This window comes from Coffea arabica, chromosome 2e (assembly GCF_036785885.1).
Source record: "Coffea arabica cultivar ET-39 chromosome 2e, Coffea Arabica ET-39 HiFi, whole genome shotgun sequence".
NCBI classification, from domain to species: Eukaryota; Viridiplantae; Streptophyta; class Magnoliopsida; order Gentianales; family Rubiaceae; genus Coffea; species Coffea arabica.
This window is the reverse complement of record NC_092313.1, coordinates 67,000,934-67,019,775: the sequence shown is the minus strand read 5'-3', so window position 1 is coordinate 67,019,775 and position 18,842 is coordinate 67,000,934. Positions and strand designations below refer to the sequence as shown.

The following is an 18,842-nucleotide window of genomic DNA, read 5'->3' as shown; positions in this document are numbered from 1 at the left end:
ACTTAACCAATATGGGGATACTTCTAAAATCACATTTTATATGAGTGTGAAAATGCTTCACATGTTTGGAGAAGTCCACACATTGACATACAATTCAATGGGGACTAAATTGACATAAAAATGGAAGTCAAACGATTAATTAGCGAGATAAAGAAAGTATAGGGACTAAATCTGTTTACTAGAAGAGTTGGAGGACTAAATCAGCCATTTCCCCGGAAAAACCAATGGGGTTTATGGACTTCAAGAAGGAATATGTTCTATGTCCCAGGAGGGTTTTTACCCACCCAGCAACACCAGGAATTCTCGTTTTTCAAATCCTCATTTGAACAATTTTGCGTCTAATTACTTCATTAAAATTTCAGAAACCACTTAGCCAAGCTGGGAAAAAATGGTGGCGAAAAAGAGTGGCAGAAACCGAGGAGGCGGTGGCGGAGGAACCGCCGCTGCAACGGAAGTTTCTGTCGAGGAATTAGCACGTGTTCCCTTGCAAGCCATCCTCTTAGCTGATAGCTTCGCCACTAAGTTCCGCCCGATAACCCTTGAGCGCCCGAAGGTAATTCAATTCTCTATGCATCTTGAAATTCAAGTGAAAATTTCCTGTTAAATTGCTGCGTATAAGTTGTTTTTAATCTGAATATTTATGAAATTGAAGGTTTTGCTGCCGCTAGTGAATGTTCCGATGATTGATTATACTTTAGCGTGGCTAGAATCAGCTGGAGTTGAAGAGGTTTTTGTGTTTTGTTGTGCTCATGCGAAACAAGTGGCTGAGCATTTGGAAAATTCGCAGTGGTTTGCACAACCGAACTTTTCTGTGACGGCTATCGAATCGAACAATGCGGTTGGTGCTGGTGATGCTTTGCGTTTGATATATGAGCAAAATGTGGTATGTTGATTTAATTGGATGTTTTGTGTTGTTGTAGCTTTGTTACATTATCAATGACTGTTTTTTCTATTAATGAAACCTTAGGATGTCGAAAATTATGTCAGTCAGCAAATCAGTGTGAAACTATAATTGTTATTGTCTGCCAATGCTTAAAATCAAAGGGAAAATGAACCTTAGGGTGAGAAAAAGATCCATTTTGGGTTTAATTTTATTTGATAGATTTAGCTGAAGAATCAAGATAGCATTCTGAGTTGTCATTGATTGTTCACTATTGTTGATTTTATGTTACGTGTGATTATCTATGGAAAAGCTTCTGTTCTCTCCTTCCAAGTAAAACGGAATTATATTTCAATGTGTTGTTTGCAATCTCAGCAGGATGAACAGTCAACTGGCAATATTTGCAGCGACTTGAATAAGGACTTGAGAGTCTCTTGTGGAGTTTTGACATTGCTTTTTGTTCTTTTATGCTCACTTTCTGATTAGAGGACAATTTACAGTCTGGACTTCTACATTTATTCTGTCTGACTTGGATGGGTGGAAAGTCATTTTCTTGGAAGTTTGTAGGGATTACTATACTTTTTGTCAAAGTAGCCTTGAAAAAGATGTTATGTGAAAAATATGTTGAAAAGAAAATTATACCCACTTGATGCACCCTCCATCAGTAGTTCATTTCAAATACAAAATTGAACTTTTGCTCTCTGTTTTTCCTTGTCAGTCCTGTTCTTCCAATGGTCTGTACTTTGCAAAGTCTCTCCAGGAAAGGAGGAAAGGAAAGTACATATTTGTTTCAGTCATTAAATGCTGCCAGCAGTTTAGGAACTTGACTTGATCGATGTTATATGTAATGTATCAGTAAGCTAATTTAGGTGCAATATACCATTGTTCTCTGTGACTAGGATAGTTCATGTATTTGGATCTTCTTATTTATTTATTTATCTAAGTTTTGCTACTGCTTTCCGCCTGTTGTTTATCATGTGATGATTGGCTTTACTTTTACCTCTGTAGATACGTGGAGATTTTGTCCTTGTTAGTGGAGATACAGTGAGTAATATGTCTCTTGCAGAGGCACTTGGAGAACATAAGGAGAGGAGGAGAAAGGATAGCAATGCCATTATGACCATGGTCATAACACAGTCAAAAACATCTCCAACAACACGTCAATCTCGTCTTGGAACTGATGAGTTGTTTATGGCAATTGATCCTGATACAAAGCAACTCCTTTATTACGAGGATAAGTCTGATAAAGGAACAGTGTCACTTGATAAGACATTGCTTTCTGATCATCCATCTATTTATCTACATAATGACAAGCAGGTTTGTATTTTGAGTTATTTTTCACTTGCCTTTGGTATTGTTTGTGCTTTCGACAAAGTTAGTTTTGAGATTTGCTACTTAACGTGGCTTTGCAATAGAAACCGAAAGAGAATCTAGTGCTTATTAATGGTCATTATCAAACTTACTGAGTTTCTTCATCATCATCATCATCATCATCAACTTTTTCCCCTCTTTTTTGGTATTTTTTTGTTGGGGGGGGGGGGTAGGAGGGGGTCAGTTTTCGTCATCTCTGATGTATGGAAGTGCAGCCTGCTACTTCTTTTCTGTGAATACTTTTGTTCTCTGCCACAACATGAATGGATTTCACTAGTTTGCTTACTGCTTTGATATGTGGACATGGATAGACTTGATCTTAAGCATATTCTTATCAACTTAAAAAACTCACTGCTGGGGCAGTTCATGTGGATACCTGTACTTTTAGTTTCCTGGGTATGGTTTATGGTGTCAAAATTGATAACTTTTGGTAATTTACTTGCTAGACAGCCTTGTCAAATCATTAGAGATTCCCCCAAAGATACTGTCTTTTTTTCTTCGTCATTTTCCCCCAGAAAATAGTTATGTTTTTGGGGCGGTGTAATTGGATTTTATGGTTTTTTGCAGGATTGCTACATTGACATTTGCTCTCCGGAAGTCCTGAGCACATTCGCTGACAATTTTGACTATCAACATCTACGGCGTCATTTTTTGAAGGGTTTGCTTGATGATGATGTATGCCTTGCATCTCTTGGCTTATTTCTCTCTCTCTCTCTCTCTCTCACACACACACACCTGCACATGCACAGGAGCAATTTACTGCCTAAGCACTCCACCAATCAAAGTGGGAAGTGGTAGATAAAGTATTTGATAAGGCCTATGAGTAACTGCAGTCTTGTGGATCTCACTGCATTTTAGCTATGTATACAGAGTACTCTGGTCTAAGTACATCTTGTGATACAGTGGTGTGAGTGCATGTCCAGGTGTTTTCTTTGAAGGCTTGTAGTAGCAATGTCTTTATTTTTTGTGTTATTGAAGTAAATAGAAATCAGCTCTGGAAAGAGCTTCTGAGTCAGTGTATTGGAAAAATTACTTATACCTCTTATTCTGGTCTTGATTTTATGTTTTCCTACATTGTCTTACTAATTTTCTCTTGGGTGTGCATATGGACCATTTATTTCTGGAGCTTTTTCTCATAAAGACTCTCTGTAGAGTAATTAATGGGTATTTTTATTTTTAAATCAAGCCTAGGTCTAGTTTGAGATAATGTGCCTTCTAAAAGAGTTGGGTGACTGCATTAATTGATTTGATTGAAAACATGCTAAGCGGAAATCAAATAAATGTAGTGAATTAGTTAGTTTCAGGTGTTAGGTGTATGGGTGGTACTGCACAAGCATGGGAAGCAAGAGAGAGAGAGAGTTATCTACAGGCAAAGAAATTTCACCTTTTGCATCAAAGAAGCTTCTGCTGTAGACTAGCGTCATTGCCTTAAGCAAAAAGCTATTTTCTCCATGTTTGAAAGGGACACTAGGCGATAGTTTGATGGATAAATGAGACATATGACAAAAATGGTGCACCACAATCCCATGCTAATATAGAGAGGGCCAAGCAAATGAGAAATGAGAAATGCTAGCTTAAGAATCTTAATTCTTCTCTCTTAGGGAGGGCCAAGCAATGGTCTTAAAATAGGGCAGATGTTGATGAGACATTTGGTAGAAGCCTCCTGGCCACAAGACCTCTGTCTTTTCAGAATTTTGTGGGAGGTATAGTAACAATCAATTAGGTCTTAGTGACTGAGATGTATTTGTGATGTATCCTGTCATAGATAAATGCATGAATTATTGGTGCCCTTTGCTGACCACTATAGACTGAAGATGAATGTAGAAATGGCATACTTGGAAAGCTAATGTGCACATATAGCAGATATTGCTTTTGCAGATGGTGTAGAAATCTCATTATTAGCAATGCTAGTATGAGTAGTCAGCAGCATGAAACTACATGCTTGAGCAGGTTGCCCATGAGATATAGTAAAATTCAGCATTGCATGATGTAGGGATGCCTGCATCATGTTATAAATGCTTTGTGAAATTAATTTTTTAAACTAACCAAGTAAATCCTGATGAGCTGGATGTTCTTGCGGATATGAGGTTAGTAAAGGTTCCATACAATTGGAAAAAATTAACTATCTTCAATAACAACGAGCCACCATTTTGAGATACCCTTGAACAAAGGTCCTCTATAGTTTCAAAATCAATAAAAGTCCTCTGCAGTTCGTGCTTGAAATTTGCTTGAGCTGTTTTATGGTTGACGGGCATGTCATGCCATGTTTAATGGAAACCTTCTTTTGTGTGCTTAGAAGTATATCAGTAAGCCTTATCTCTTCTTGAGTAACTAAAAGCTATGGACAGGACAAACTGAATGAGAACATTTTCACCACTGTTGGACTAGTTTGACCAGTATAGGAATCCTGGAATAGTATGAACTTCACTCATCTGTGTACTTTTTAGCTAATGTTATTTTTATACACTATCTTTTATATCCTCTTCTTGACTCTAATGAATTTGGAAATGCATGGCATTGTTTTGATCTTTCTTAGAGCTTTATCCATTGGCTGGATTTATTGCAAGAAGTTACCAACATGTGGAACCTTCTACTTTTACACCGAACTACTTGTGTGTCAGAAATATGCCTCATTAATTATTTTTAATGCATGATGTTCTTGCATCTAAGTATGATGGGAGGATTTCTTTTCCTCTTCCTTCTTATATAGTTGCTTTAGATATAAATCCTCATAGTCAATCAGTCTTAGAACTGCAGTGTGCTTGCTCAATATTTGATAGCTTATTGTTTTACTTCTCATCCTCCTGTTCCTCTTATAATTTGTGGAATGTAAGATCTGCATTTTCCAACATGCTTACAACCTCAATGTATTTGCTCATGATATGGTATAAAGCTTAGATGACCTTTTGGTGGTGCAAGAAATGTTGCATCTTTGATTTTATTCTTTCAAGTAGCCAATGCATGCTCAGTGATATTTTGTCTACCTCCTTAAGTTGGTCCTGTGCTTAGGTTTTAGTGCTAATGTTTGGTTTGTTTATCTTGGTCATAAAAGTGGAACCTTGTGATTAGTATACTTGGCTATGCAATCAAGCAAGCCTTTGCAAATTCCAAGTCTTTAAAATCTCTTTTGGTTGATTGACGCATGTATCCTCTCTCTTTCTGATCTTTTGTACATCTTTTCTTTGTTGTCAGATAATGGGTTACAAGATTTTCACTCATGAAATTCAATCAAATTATGCGGCTAGAATTGATAATTTCCGAAGCTATGATACTGTCAGCAAGGACATTATTCAAAGATGGACATATCCATTGGTGCCTGATGTACAATTTGTTGGAAATTCTTCTGCTAAACTTGACAGACAAGGAATGTACCGAGCATCAGGTAAGTAATGTGCTTATTAGCTGGCTGATTGATCTTTTATGAGTTGGTGTCGAAAGAAGTTGATGATGGTGCTTTAGCGTCCACCTCCTGTATTTGATCACTCTGTCAGAGGAGGTGGAAGTGCATCAGATGACATAATGCCCATCTGTTGTGCTTTCACTATTTGTTTTTTCTGAAAATTTAAAAATTAACAAAAATGGATAGAGAAAAATTGGAAGATGTTGATATGGAGGTTTTCTTTATGTTGGTTCTCCATTATTTGTCCCCTCTAGGTGCTGGTCATGGGAGCTAATCTGTCACATGGTCCTCTCTTGTCTTGTTTTCTGTATTAGGTTGCCCTACAAATGAATGTTATGTTACTTGCAGGGTGCACTTATGGGAGCTCTGTCTATAAGCTGATATAGTTTCAATGTTTTACCCTATCTCAGTGACTTTCTTTGCGAGCACGTAGCTGTCACGGCTGCTTTTGACATAAGATATTTTTAATTGACCAACAGAATTGTAGGAATAGATTTCCCATGTTTACCTTGTGTTTCTTTTTATTTTAAAGAAATTTTACTAATATTGCAATAGATAGGTTGCTTTGACTGCAAAAGAATCCATTTCTTAATTCCAGTCACCTTTGTTTATCTTATGTATAATGCTGTAATCTGTTCATAGTTAACCACTGCCCTCCCTTTTAGTTTCCAAAATAGCTAATTTTTGTTGGATTTTCTTAAAGTTTGTTTCTTCTTCTTCCTTTTTGTTCTCCTGAATGAGCTGCTACTCCATGTATATCTTGTAATATGGTCTCCATACTTTTTTAAGTGGAAGCTAATGCTCTGAGCGAACTGGGACCATTATCTTTTAGTTCCTTCTGATGCTGTCACTTGATTATGTTCAGTGGTGGGGCAGTCACGTTCTGCGCAAGTTGGGCCATTTACCGTTATAGGAAGTGGCACTACCATTGGAAGCCAGTCTCAAATTTCAAATTCAGTAGTTGGTGAAGGTTGTAAAATTGGTGCAAATGTTTCAATAGAGGGTTGCTACATATGGCACAATGTTACGATTGAAGATGGTTGTCAACTAAAGCATGCAATAGTGTGTGATGGGGTGGTAATAAAGTCAGGAGTGATTCTGGAACCTGGTGTAGTCTTGTCATACAAGGTTTTCCTTTTTAACTAACGTTTCAATTTCAAGTTCTCCTAGAAGTAGAAAAGAAGAGAAACTTCATAAAATTTTCTGTTGTATGTTATTATTACTCAGCAAACAGCATCCTCTTGTTTACCTGGATGCAGTTATTGAACTTCATGTTTTTTCAGCTTACTATGAAGGCTATGAACATTATCCTTCAAGTAATGGACGAGCTTAATTGGCTGCCGATTTTCTGTGACAGAAATCTTTTTAAGTTTCTGACGATTATTATGTTTCATTGGCATAGGGAAATAATGGTGGTTGACAAAGATCCTTGTGGAAAGATAATATTTGATAGCTCAAGTGTGTGATATTTAACACATAAAAATGCTTGTCCATTAGCATTTGGACAGCATGCTTGTTTTTTCGAGCATGCCAAAGAATTATATCTGTATTCTTTATTATATTGTATAAGATATCAATAGCATGTGTGCTGGTGGGAATACCAAGTGTGGCCTCTTTGGGTGGGTGAAGCTGGTTTGGTTCTAAGAGTGGCAGGGGTATGACTTACTGTTGGCTGTTCTACAGAGTGTGCTGTTTGGGATCGTATTTAACATAGCACCACATATAAGCAAAAGTATTGTATTAAGGTGATGTTTCCAATAGTTTTAGAAGAGAAGGAAAATGAGAACAGTAAAAGGGTATGATGCAGTACATTACTCAAATAATTGTCTATTGATTTATAATTCTCAAAATAATACGTTGAGAAGTTGACATTTCTACAAATATTTGCTTATAAAGAAATGTAAGCGGGATGTTCCAAATAGAAAGTCTGACAAGGTCAGTGCAAAGGAGGGCATATGGTTACGCCATTTTTTGCAAGGCTTGTATGCACTTTTTAAGGATCATTGTGATTAGATGGATTCAAAATGGTACATAGAACTTCTTTGTGGTCTTTTTTGAATGTTTATATGGTGTAAGTGTAAAAAATCACTGTGAAATCTTCATAAGCTTAGTGCCTAACATAAAAACTATGCAGTAATTGTGGCTTTGAAATTTATCCTCTATTGATTAATTTCATCTTTTGAAATCATACCAAGTAAGTTACACAATCAGTAACATATTTGGTGAAATATTCTTATTGCATTATCACGTTGAAGTGCTTTATACGTGAATGATGAATCTTCTGTCCTGATACTCGTTGCTTAATTTGCCAATTCAGATGTGTCGTGCACATATATATTCTTATATGCGTATTAGTTTTTTCGAGCATTCAGAAATTTAATTGGCACCATAGATCTAAGCTGCCGCTTTTTTTTGCCATCAGGTTGTGGTAGGACAACAGTTTATTGTTCCTGCATACTCAAAGGTATCCTTGTATCAGCAGCCCATCAAACAAGATAGTGATGAGGAACTGGAATATGCTGACAGCAGCAGTGGATTCATGGATGCTTCATGTAATTACTTACCTTCAACTATCTCGGCTTGTTTACAGCATGAAATGGTATAGATTTCATATGGTCTATAGCATGAAATGCTAAGGTGGCAATCATGCAACAAGCAAGATATTCCTTTAAGGGAACAAAAATTATATACAGCTAGCTGAGATGCTGAACTCAAGCTTAAGCAAAAATTTGTTTCAATTAGGATAAGCAAAAGAAAGAACATGACCTTGTTATATAAGTGTGATAGATATGTGCCTGATAATAATATCTAGACAGTTACTGTAGAAGTGAGGGGGAGATATTGTGGTCATTTTGCAAATCTGGGGCATGAGCAGATGGAAAGTGATTGATCAAGGGATTTTTCCTTATCAAGAGAAGCAAATCTGGGGGCAGAGCCATTTTGAATATCTGTAGTTTCGGTTGTTTGTGCTTCAAATAGCTTCTGGGTTGGTAGCAATTTTACATTGGAGAAAATCCAGAGATGAGGGAATTGATTAGAGTTGATAGACATCTGGGTGCTGCCATATCAAAGTTTTAACTGGATATCCCGGAATCTCAAATGTTTGGAGCCTACAACCAGGTAGAAAGATGTTGTGCCAAATCAAGTCGTTGATGGGCTTATTCATGAATTGGGGTTGTAATGCTTGGGTGATGTCTGCTCCTGATAATGTTAATATACACTTTTTAATTCATTCACTTTTTTTTTTTTTGGGCTAAACAACCTTGTTATCCTTTGGGCCCCCAAGTATTATGCCAGGTCCATCCAAAAGTCAAATTACTGCTTCATTCGATGGGATTAATGAGATTAGTGTAGTTTGGAACCATCTCTGTGCAGCTCAGCCTATAAAGATCTTAGCTATGACAAGCTAGTTTGGAGATCTTGATATATCCTGTTTTAAAATTGGACCATTTTGAGAGATTCGTTATGAAGTTTCTGCTGTCTTGGTCATTTTGTTGGTGTTATCAAGCCATTAGTATTTGTTAACAGTCAGTAGACTGGAGATCCCAAAGGTGGAAAAGAGAGCTGAAGAACATTGCAGTCTGTGGCTTCCAATGTAGCTGTCTTTTAGATAATGTTACTTCAGATGGACTTGTAGAATAAGTTAGCTAGTGATGCTAATGCATAGTTATTTGTTAGTTTGTTTATTCATGTATTTGTTTATTGTGTTTTTCTTTGTGTTTGGTGATTGCTACTTATTTTAGAACAGACATATTTAAGTTATCCAGGAGTACTCCTGATATTAGCCATTTGTTGTGCAGCACTGTCTGGTTTGCCAGATAAGTTGAAGGAAGAGTCAACTATACAATTATCTGAGTCGCAGCTGCAGGCTGCATCTGAGGTTTGGTTACCAGTTCTATCAATTTGTAACTTAGGTCATAGTTTTTTGTTTTGAATATTTAGATATCTTCTTGGTGATTTATGCATCTGTTATATTCCAATTTTATCGTGACTCGAGGAAATTCTTGTTTCTGTACTTTTCTTGACATGTTATTCAACTCTTGACAAGCGTAACGCAGATGCACATTATCTGTGAAAAGTTCAGAAATGTTTCTTGATTTATCACATTATCATGGTTTCTATTGGTGAACTTGGTTAAATGAGCTGTAAAATGCCCAAGAGGCAGGATTATTGTTTCATGAGTAAAGCAGTCATCTTAGGGGTTCTTTGTTTTCATAAATCCACAGTATGCTTGGTGTAACTTCTCCAGGAGAAAACTTCATTAGGGCTTTTGAAATGTACCATAGTATGATATCGTGGGTAGATGTTTTTAATAAGTTCTTTTGATGCTCAATAAAGTGCCCTGGCATAGCTAATTCTGGGGTTCTTTATCATGTAATGGAGGATACTACTGCTGATTCTGCTGATTTCATGCAATAATAAAGTGCCCTGGCATAGCTAATTCTGGGGTTCTTTATCTTAATTTCGGGTATGCTTGGCTTAGCTTCTCCAGGACAAAAACTCCATTAGGGATATTTAAAATTGTTTATACTGCGTTTTAAAAAGTTTTGTTCTTTTAATGTAAAAATGTTTGTTTTTAAAATGATATCTTCTAGAATGATTGGTGAAATTACACAGAAGGCTCTCTTACTGTATCTTCTGTCTCATCCTAAAGAATGACATATCTGGGTAAGGTACTCATTTGAGTGGAAAATCTTATACTCATTAGCCATAATATTCTTTAAATTTCATGGTCCGTTAGCTTTCTGAGCCTTGATTGATGTGTAATTTAGAGGACTCAGTACCGACTAGTCTATATAAACCTGAAAAGAATTTTTATAGCATGCATAACGAGCCATTTTGAATCACCAGGTTGGTAGTGGTGGGGTTGGTTTCATTTGGTCCACAAGTGAGGGCAGCCATGAAGAGGAATGGAGGCATTCAGTTGCACCTATTCCTGCAGCCAAGCTTCTTGAAATTATGCACACCTCAAACAATGAACTTGAGGTGGTGCAACAAGATGGCAATCTTCCTCCTTCAGGGGAGCTGGAACGTGATTCTGTTACTGCTAATTCAAATGATTATGATGATGATGATGTTGATGTCAAAGATGACTATGAGGTTTTTGAGAACGAGGTATTTGGTTATAGGCATACTGTCCTTTAACGGTTTTTGTTGGACCCAAATATGAATTTTGCATTTACGCTTGCAGGTTGAAGCTACTTTTAAACGGGCTCTAGAGGAGAATATTAAGGAAGACGATGTAATATTGGAGGTCAATTCATTGCGGTATGTTTTACGTTGTTTTAGTGCTTAATGGTGAGATGGTTTCTACATTTATGCAAGTTAAAATGCTTCTTTCTTTAATTCCTGGGGATCTTTAGTTAGCAGAGTTGAAGATATGTCTGCATCTCTAAAAGTAAGCTCCCAGGGAATATAAAGTGAGATGTAGTGATGTTAATTTTGTAGATAGAAGAACAGGAACTATTTTGGTGATGTAGAATCTCTCATGTAAACCAAAGACATGAGCTGTTTATTTAATTCTTGGGAGTACAGTGTACGTAGTTCTGTTGCTGGATTTTCAAGGTAATTTTCAAAAGCATGCATTAAATGCATAGATTTGGAAATTTTACTCCAGAAAATGGTTTGGACTGTTCTTACTTGGCTGCAAAAGTATCATGATACTGGATGGCTCATTTGGTTAGTTGATTGGATGAAAGACGAGCCATCCTAGGATTAATTATCCTAAAATTTCTCATCCTCTTTAAAACAGTCATCAACCATTAGGTTCGTCATTATTGTTAGGATTGAAGATAGTACAGTACTGTAATTGGTTAGTATGAGATAGCTGCTGGACTACTGATAATAGTCAAAATGAGTACAAAACAGTCACTCGACATTCTTGTCCTATCAAGTTGTCATCTGGGTAGTGTCATCTATGTTCACGGGATAATTTTCTTGAAATGGGATGATAGATCCCATGCTTGAAGATGAAACAAGCATGCCAGGATTAGTTTCTCAATGCTTTTGTCATGACATGAATTGGATGAGTTCTAAAAGTATGAGTAATACTTCTATATTGCTGAAAGAATGAGTTAAGTAATTCTAGCCACTTAAATAAAAACTACAGGCAAGTAGTGCTGAATAATTAACGGTCCGTTTGGATTGGTTGTTTTCAGGAAACTTCACTGTAGAAAGTTTTTAAAAAAGTTTTTGGACGTGTGTGTTGTTAGATGTTTTTTCTGTGGTGTTCTTCTCTCTCCCCTACTTCCAAGTACACCACCTCTACCCACTCTCCCAATTCCACCCTGATGCATCCACACCTCTGCCCCCTCCTCCTCCTCCCTCCTCCACCTGTCCCCTTGCCCTCTTTTCTCTCCTCCACCCCTGCTCTGCTGACAGATCTGGTCTGAACCTTGGTTGTGACTGAATCTGGTCCTGACCGCAACCAAAATCTTGGGAAAAGAGGGATGAAGAAAAGAGGGGAGAGGAAGAGGAAGGAGGAAGGAGGGTAGAGGTGGTGGTGGTGGGAGGGCGCAGCAGTGTGGGTGGGTGGGGGTGATGGTTTTGGTTTTGGGGAGGTAGAGGGATGAGAGGGGTGGGGTGGGTGCTGGGAGTGAGAGGGTGCTGGGGGTGGTGGAGGAGGAAGAAGAGGTGATAATTTAGTCTTGGCATGTTTGTTTGGGGTTGTTTTTTGGGAGGTTGCTGTAGATTTCATTGGAAATTGGGGTGGTTTGGTTTTCTCTAAATTTTGTTGGAGATGTTTGTGCCTGGATATACATAAAGACGTGACAATAGAGGAGTGTAGAAAAAGGGTATTTGTGTCCTCCTGGTGAGTTAGATAGAGATTGAGTCCATTGACGAACCTGCATGAAACTTTATCGTATTGTGGTCTTCCTTCTCAAAAGAACTTCTAAATATTTTGGGAAGTGAAACCATAAATTGAGGAGACTCAGTCATGCATACTTAATTGACATTAAAGAAGATAATAATGAAGTGCTGACTTTTTATTTTTATTTTTTTAAATTTTGGGAAGGTTTACATAGTATGTCTTTGTTTGCAGTGCATATTTATCTATTGCATTGCACAAGAACACAAAAACACCTCACTCATGCCACAGAAACACAAAAACACACCCTGACACATTGACACACACAGAGGCACCTCTATATTTGCATACATGTAGGTTTATTCTTTAAAACTAAACCATTCGCTTTTAGTCATGTGGAATCGTTTGTGTCTAATTTAAGTATTCCAATGAAACAATTCTTGCAAAGAACCTATATATTGATGACTGCTTGATCATATCTGATAGCTTAATTTTTTATGCATCAGGTTGTCGTACAATTTGGCAACTGCAGATTGTTCTGGTGCATTATTCTATTCAATGATGAAGTCAGCACTCAGTGCACCACATCCATCACCTAGTACAGTCTTCTTTTGTCTTCTTGTTAACTCTATTTATCTGCTATTATTGTTTGGTTAATTTTCTGGATGTTAGGAGTAACTATTTACTGCTGCTACTGCCTGTACATCAGTATCATTATTTTGTTTTGTTAAGTATATCTCAAGAACATAGTTGGATTTTTTCTTTACACGTTTCTATTTGAAGAGTAAATTGGGTGTACTTTCAGTTGAATTAAGGCCTGAAACTGGAAACTTTTTAAACCAGAGTAACTTGATAGACTTTAACAAATTGCTTTAGGACCTATTAGATTGCTTTTTGGTTAACATATATAGTAATAAATGCAACCTGTTGTATCATGCTAATATATATAGTTGTTAAAACTAAAGCTAGTTTATGAATCAATTTTTTTAAAAAAAGTAGGACTAGATGAAACTAGCCTCATCCTGGGTGATTGAAGTTTGTTCAGAATAAACTGGCCCATTTTTTTTTTTCCAGACTGAGCCTTAGCCTTGTTTTCTGTCTTGATTTTATAACCAGTGCATCACTTTGTATTTAAAATCAGAAGAGAGAGAGAGACAAAGAAATAGGGATAATCAACCAGCAAATAGTATCTTGAAATGTAGTAGCATCATTGTGTTGAATTTTGTTGTTTAAGTGACTGAAGTTGGTACTTCCCTCTTTGTGCCAAGTAACTGAGGAGGATATGCAAATCTTTGCTTGTGTAAAAGCTTGTTTATGCTTCATTGCAGGTGATTTGGTGAAAAATGCTGCAACTGTCATTACAAAATGGAAAAAACTTTTGAAGTATTACCTGCCAAGTATAGATGAAGAGGTTGGTCTATTGATCTCTTCATCTGATCCTGATGAGGTGTTTTACTGCTCAGTTTGATTTGTTATTGCATTGTGTAATTTTAGATTGCAGGCTTTTGGCTGTAGAGAAAGTCTCAACTACTTTAGGCTCATCTTAGGTCCAATTCCAAGCATCCCTTTTACAAAATTATTGTCTTAATGTTCTTCAAAGCTGTGGCCATGGTAGCCTTAGGCCTAATATCTTGCTTCCCCTAAGATCTGTGTCTTTAACAAATGCAAGTAGTACATTTTTGGGGATGTATTGCAAGAAGTAATTGCATGATATTTTTTTCTATGACAAAATGCTGCACTTGTGAGAAGCACAGGTTCCTGTAGATAGTAAAACGCATTGTCATGACTCTTTTTATGAGAGATCTTAGTGATGTCTGTGGCATTTGATGTATTGATTGACAAGTTCTTTAATCACCTTATTGCAGTGATATTCACTTGGAAATTTAAGTGGGTATAGGTTAAGTGTATGTTTCTGTTTTTGATTATTAACTAAAGTTTTGTTATACTTCAGATCGAAGTGATACTGAAATTTGAAGAAATGTGCTTGGAATCTGCAAAGGAGTATTCAACAGTGTTTGTACAGGTATGTTAATCTCCATTAAATTTTTAATTCCAAAAGTTTTCTTAATAGTTTCATCAAACTGCAAATTGATGTGAAATCAGAAAGTTTTTCATAGAAGCTATTTAGAATATTGGTCTCCTTGGATGCTGATAATGAAGTTTATTAAGTGTACTGAGAATCCCAGTCTTCAGAGTTAATGATGTCTTCTTCTTTGCTGCAAATGCTGATTACTCTTATTCTCTAATGTGATCTATGGCTTGAAATTGTATCTTGCATCTCCAACTCTTTTTGCACACATACAAACAAGCACACGTCTTTTACGGAGTGATAGATCTCATTTTGTAGACATTCCAGTTTATACAATCGCATTCTTGTTTCCAACCGACATAGATTCTTTAGTAATTTATGATATAGAAGAAGAGTAGGTAAGGATGAATTTTTACATCTGTGTCCATGAGCCTTCATGTTCGTGTGGACAATCAGGTCATACTGCATTTGCTAGTTGAAGGATAAGTAGTGTAACTTAGCCAAGTAATAGTTGAAAATTAAAGTTAATAGTCATGAGATAATTTATCATATGGTTAGATGACTTCTAGCTGTCACATCATGTGCAGCCATACAATAGTGTAAATGCTTAATTGCTTCAAACATTATGTGAAGTTTTCAATGCTTCTTATCAAGGGCCAACTTTTTTTGCCTTATCAAGTTTTTATGCCTTATCAATTCTTAAAAAAGTTTTTATCAACTTTTTATGCTTCAATGCTTCTTATGTGAAGTCTTCAACTTCATACAATGGTGTAAAAATTAATTTACGAAGTAGTCATGGTTATGTTAGAGATAATTCTATGCCTTATCAAGTGATTCTTCCAAACTTTTTTTAGAATATTCTTCAGACTATAACACTACCAGAACCCGTGCACATGCATGGAAATTTTATTGTTTATTTCCATGAGAAAGGTAATAGGAAAATGGTGAAATAACATATGAACTAAACTATTTTTGAAAAGCTAGGACTTTTGTTTTTGGATCTGTTTTCTTTCAAGCCCATACATTAACAAAAAGAAAAACACAACACACACACACAAATAAAGCTTGGAGAGATAAAAAAACGAAAATTTGTCCAATAATATGAATAGAGAAGTAAAATAACGATTAAACTTTTGCCCTGTAATTTTCAAGTCATCCTTTGACCACTCTTGCCACAACTTTTCTTCTATGGCTATCCTTCATAGCGCGCTATTTCTCCTTTTTTTTTTTCATTGTCAACAACAAAAACAAATTAATTAGTTAATAGAAACATGGATAAATTTGGCAAGCAAAACTCATTTGTAGAGCATATTTTGCTAGGAGATGAAACAAAATTTTGCAAAAAGAGCACTATTGAACTCATTAGATGAAAATCCAAAATTCATTCAGCATTCTGAGACCATCGGGTTGGAGTTCTTGAACGTTCCCAGAGCCTTCCCTCTTTCATCTTCATCGAAGTCTCAAAAATCCTGTTGTGTGATAACTTTTTTCTGATTACCCATCCTCAACCTCATGTTTATACACCGTGAATTTTGGAATCCTTAAAATTAGGCAACCCCATGAAAAATTTGAGATTAGGGGATAAAAATATCCCATGATAGATTTGAATTAAAATGCAGATTATATAATCCTATTTTTAGAAGATAACTTTTTTCAATATGGCTAAAACTATCTCAAACCGCTCTTCTTTTGGATTTATGTTGAAAATTAAGAGACCAATGTGATTAGGACTGAATTTTATCCGTTTGATCAACAGAAACGGGTTTTACCCAAATTCCAGATGATCCATACAAAATCCGTAAATGCTGAGCGATTGGAGGTGCCACGTATGAAAGAGAAAATTTTCTTCTAAATATAGTACTTTCACACACACACATATTTACATATTTATATACGTATATACTTTCTATATATATCTATACATACATATATATATTAGAAATTTCCTTGCTAGCTTTTTATCTTTTTATTAGAACAAGTAGCCTCACATTGAATGCTAGGTACCAATGGCATACTTTCAAACCAAAGTTTGTAATTCACAATTTCATGTAATTGCCTCTTTGCATATCAATAGCAGCAAATGTGTCTTACTTTGGACTTGTTCCTGGGTTCTAGAAGAGCAAGATAGCTGTGTGTTACATTTGTTCTTGTTTCCTACTAGTTTTCTTTAGTTACACGTCCACGTTTGTGTTCTAGCCTATGCTCATTCTCATTTGATGTGACATATTCACTAGTTCTCTGGCGTGGGACATTGATGCTCTTGTTTTTTGGAAACATTTAAGAGTCCCTGCTTATTGATATTTAGAATGGAAAGTTGAGTATTGTTGTGACTCTCCAATTTGGTACAACCTCTTAATTGGAGGAGGTGTTCCCTGCATGCTAATCTACTGATATGCAACGGATGTAGAAAACTTTCAGTTTTGACTGGTTTAATTGCAAGGCTTCTTTGATTGTAAGTAGTTCTATGTAGTAGCCTTCATGTAAGACCAGTTAGGATCCAAACTTTCCACATCTTTTCCATTTTGATGTGAGGAATTATACATTGTTAGATTTGTTTCTAATATATGAGATTTGTTTCTAATATATGCTGCGTGAAGTGAATGACTTTTTACTTTTTTGCTATATAATAACGAGGCACCAACTTTTTTCCTATAGATTCTGCATCTTCTTTATGACAAAGATATCATACAAGAGGAAGCAATACTCAACTGGGCATCTGAGAAGGAAGGTGCTGATGAGACTGATAAGCTATTTGTCAAGCAGGCAGAAAAATTCATCCAGGTAAATAATTGTGTTTGAGCAGACCATTTTGTTTAGCGTTAAAGTATGGATCTCGTCAGATCTGCCTTGTTCGCGTAGTTTTGGTGAATTTTCCAAAATTGTAACTACCTTCTGTGTCAGCATGCTCTAAACTAAATGTTCTTCTTATACTTTTTCCTTGTCACGCCTTTGCCTTCCTTGAGCTTTGAAGGGTTCCGAATGATTTCGATTATTGTTGATGGGGGAATTTTATTCAATGTGATAGAAGACCTAAAGGGTTTTCATGTAGTTTGGAAAATATGTTTGGGGAGGGTAGAAGATATGTTGAGCATTTTTGCTCCCTAGCGAAGTAATTAACAATCTCAAGAAGCTTTGCATGGTAAGTAAGCTATCGCTATCAGAGCCTGCTTAATGACCAATCTGCTACCATGACTTGTTTAGTTTTCTTTCTACTTATGGGAAAAGAGTTAAGTAAGATATTTAACTTCTTGTGATTTCCATTAAAATAAGTTTTCTCTTATCTAAGAAATTTCTCATCACAAGGACACAATATTTGAAAAGGTACTTGAACTTGCCTTCCTTCCCCCACCCTTTGCATCTTTCCTAAGACGAGGAAAGCAAATTGTTTTTATATACCGTCCTAATCTCCCGATAAAAGTAGATCGACATGCCTGCCTTTCTTTCTTTTCTTCTCTTCTTATATGTTGCTTCCAAAGCTCCCAAATATAGTTTGTTCTTAGCGGAGTTAAATGACCGCAAGTGCTTTGTGATCCTTTTCCTGTAGTTGTGCTTGCCAGATGCTAATCTCTTAAACATCTGTACAATTTGGCAGTGGTTGAACGAAGCATCTGAAGAAGAGGATTGATAAAATGTTTAAATCAGGTCACCGATTTTCAAGATCTGTCTATCAGAACTCTTCGAGTATCATCATCAAGTGCTTGAGATCATCACCCCCTTTTCCTCTTACCTTGATTGCTTGGAGGCTGTGTATATGTTCTAGAACTTCATGGAGGTCTTATAACCTGTCTGCCGGTCGTGCACGATCTGACTTCTGGCAACTGCTTCCATCTGCAATTTTAACATTCTGTCTGTGGTCAGACAAATTGCTCACGAGCAATTTCCCATTTTTGTCCATGAACTGAAGGATTATGGAGTGAGTATTAACTTTGAAGGATTATGCTGAATGGAAGTGTAAATTTTGGGTTTTGCATTGTAGTAAAGAATATAACACTAACAATGTAAATTCATTGATGAAAGGCAGTTCATTGCTAATAATCTGTTTTGTTGTCTGTTGTTAAGTGATTGGGGAATTTGTACCCCCTCATCCCTTTTGAACAATTATGCAGTGAATTTAGTTCATCCTCGCCTTTTTTGCCTCAAGGTGTCCGCAGTTTAAAATTGTCTTTTGCGTTTAGAAGGAAGATCTGACGGAATGGAAATCGACTCATAGTGCAAGCATTTTCGAACGAGTTTCCTAGTTGCTCAGTTTGCAAATCAGTTCCAGCTGATTATTATTTATTATTATTATTATTATTATTATTATTATAATACTATCCAGTAGATTCTAATCTTGACCTTGCCTTCTTGATCTCTG

The 18,842-nt window shown here is 36.4% G+C and overlaps 1 protein-coding gene across 2 annotated transcripts; it reads left to right on the top strand.

Moving 5' to 3' along the window:
- The first annotated feature begins 248 nt into the window (after positions 1–248).
- LOC113732713 (uncharacterized) lies at positions 249–18,607 on the top strand. 2 transcript variants are annotated; one of them, XM_027258647.2, is made up of 15 exons: positions 249–553; positions 653–883; positions 1,889–2,197; positions 2,819–2,926; positions 5,444–5,633; positions 6,517–6,779; positions 8,074–8,203; positions 9,452–9,531; positions 10,503–10,766; positions 10,843–10,919; positions 12,966–13,057; positions 13,788–13,870; positions 14,411–14,482; positions 17,144–17,269; positions 18,081–18,607. In XM_027258647.2, exons 1-15 carry the CDS (start codon positions 389–391, stop codon positions 18,111–18,113), a joined length of 2,223 nt encoding a protein of 740 aa, XP_027114448.1. In that variant the 5' UTR covers positions 249–388; the 3' UTR covers positions 18,114–18,607. The 2 variants fall into 2 exon arrangements, with proteins under 2 accessions (XP_027114448.1, XP_027114447.1); XM_027258646.2 differs by having other exon boundaries at positions 13,788–13,906.
- Positions 18,608–18,842: the final 235 nt, after the last annotated feature.

What these genes read in the sequence shown, in the direction of transcription:
- LOC113732713 (XM_027258646.2), top strand. Translation starts at nt 389, where the DNA reads ATGGTGGCGAAAAAGAGTGGCAGAAACCGAGGAGGCGGTGGCGGAGGA. An exon ending in TTGGAGGTCAATTCATTGCG is followed by an intron (nt 10,920 to 12,965) that starts GTATGTTTTACG and finishes TTTATGCATCAG; the next exon opens with GTTGTCGTACAATTTGGCAA. An exon ending in TGCACCACATCCATCACCTA is followed by an intron (nt 13,058 to 13,787) that starts GTACAGTCTTCT and finishes GCTTCATTGCAG; the next exon opens with GTGATTTGGTGAAAAATGCT.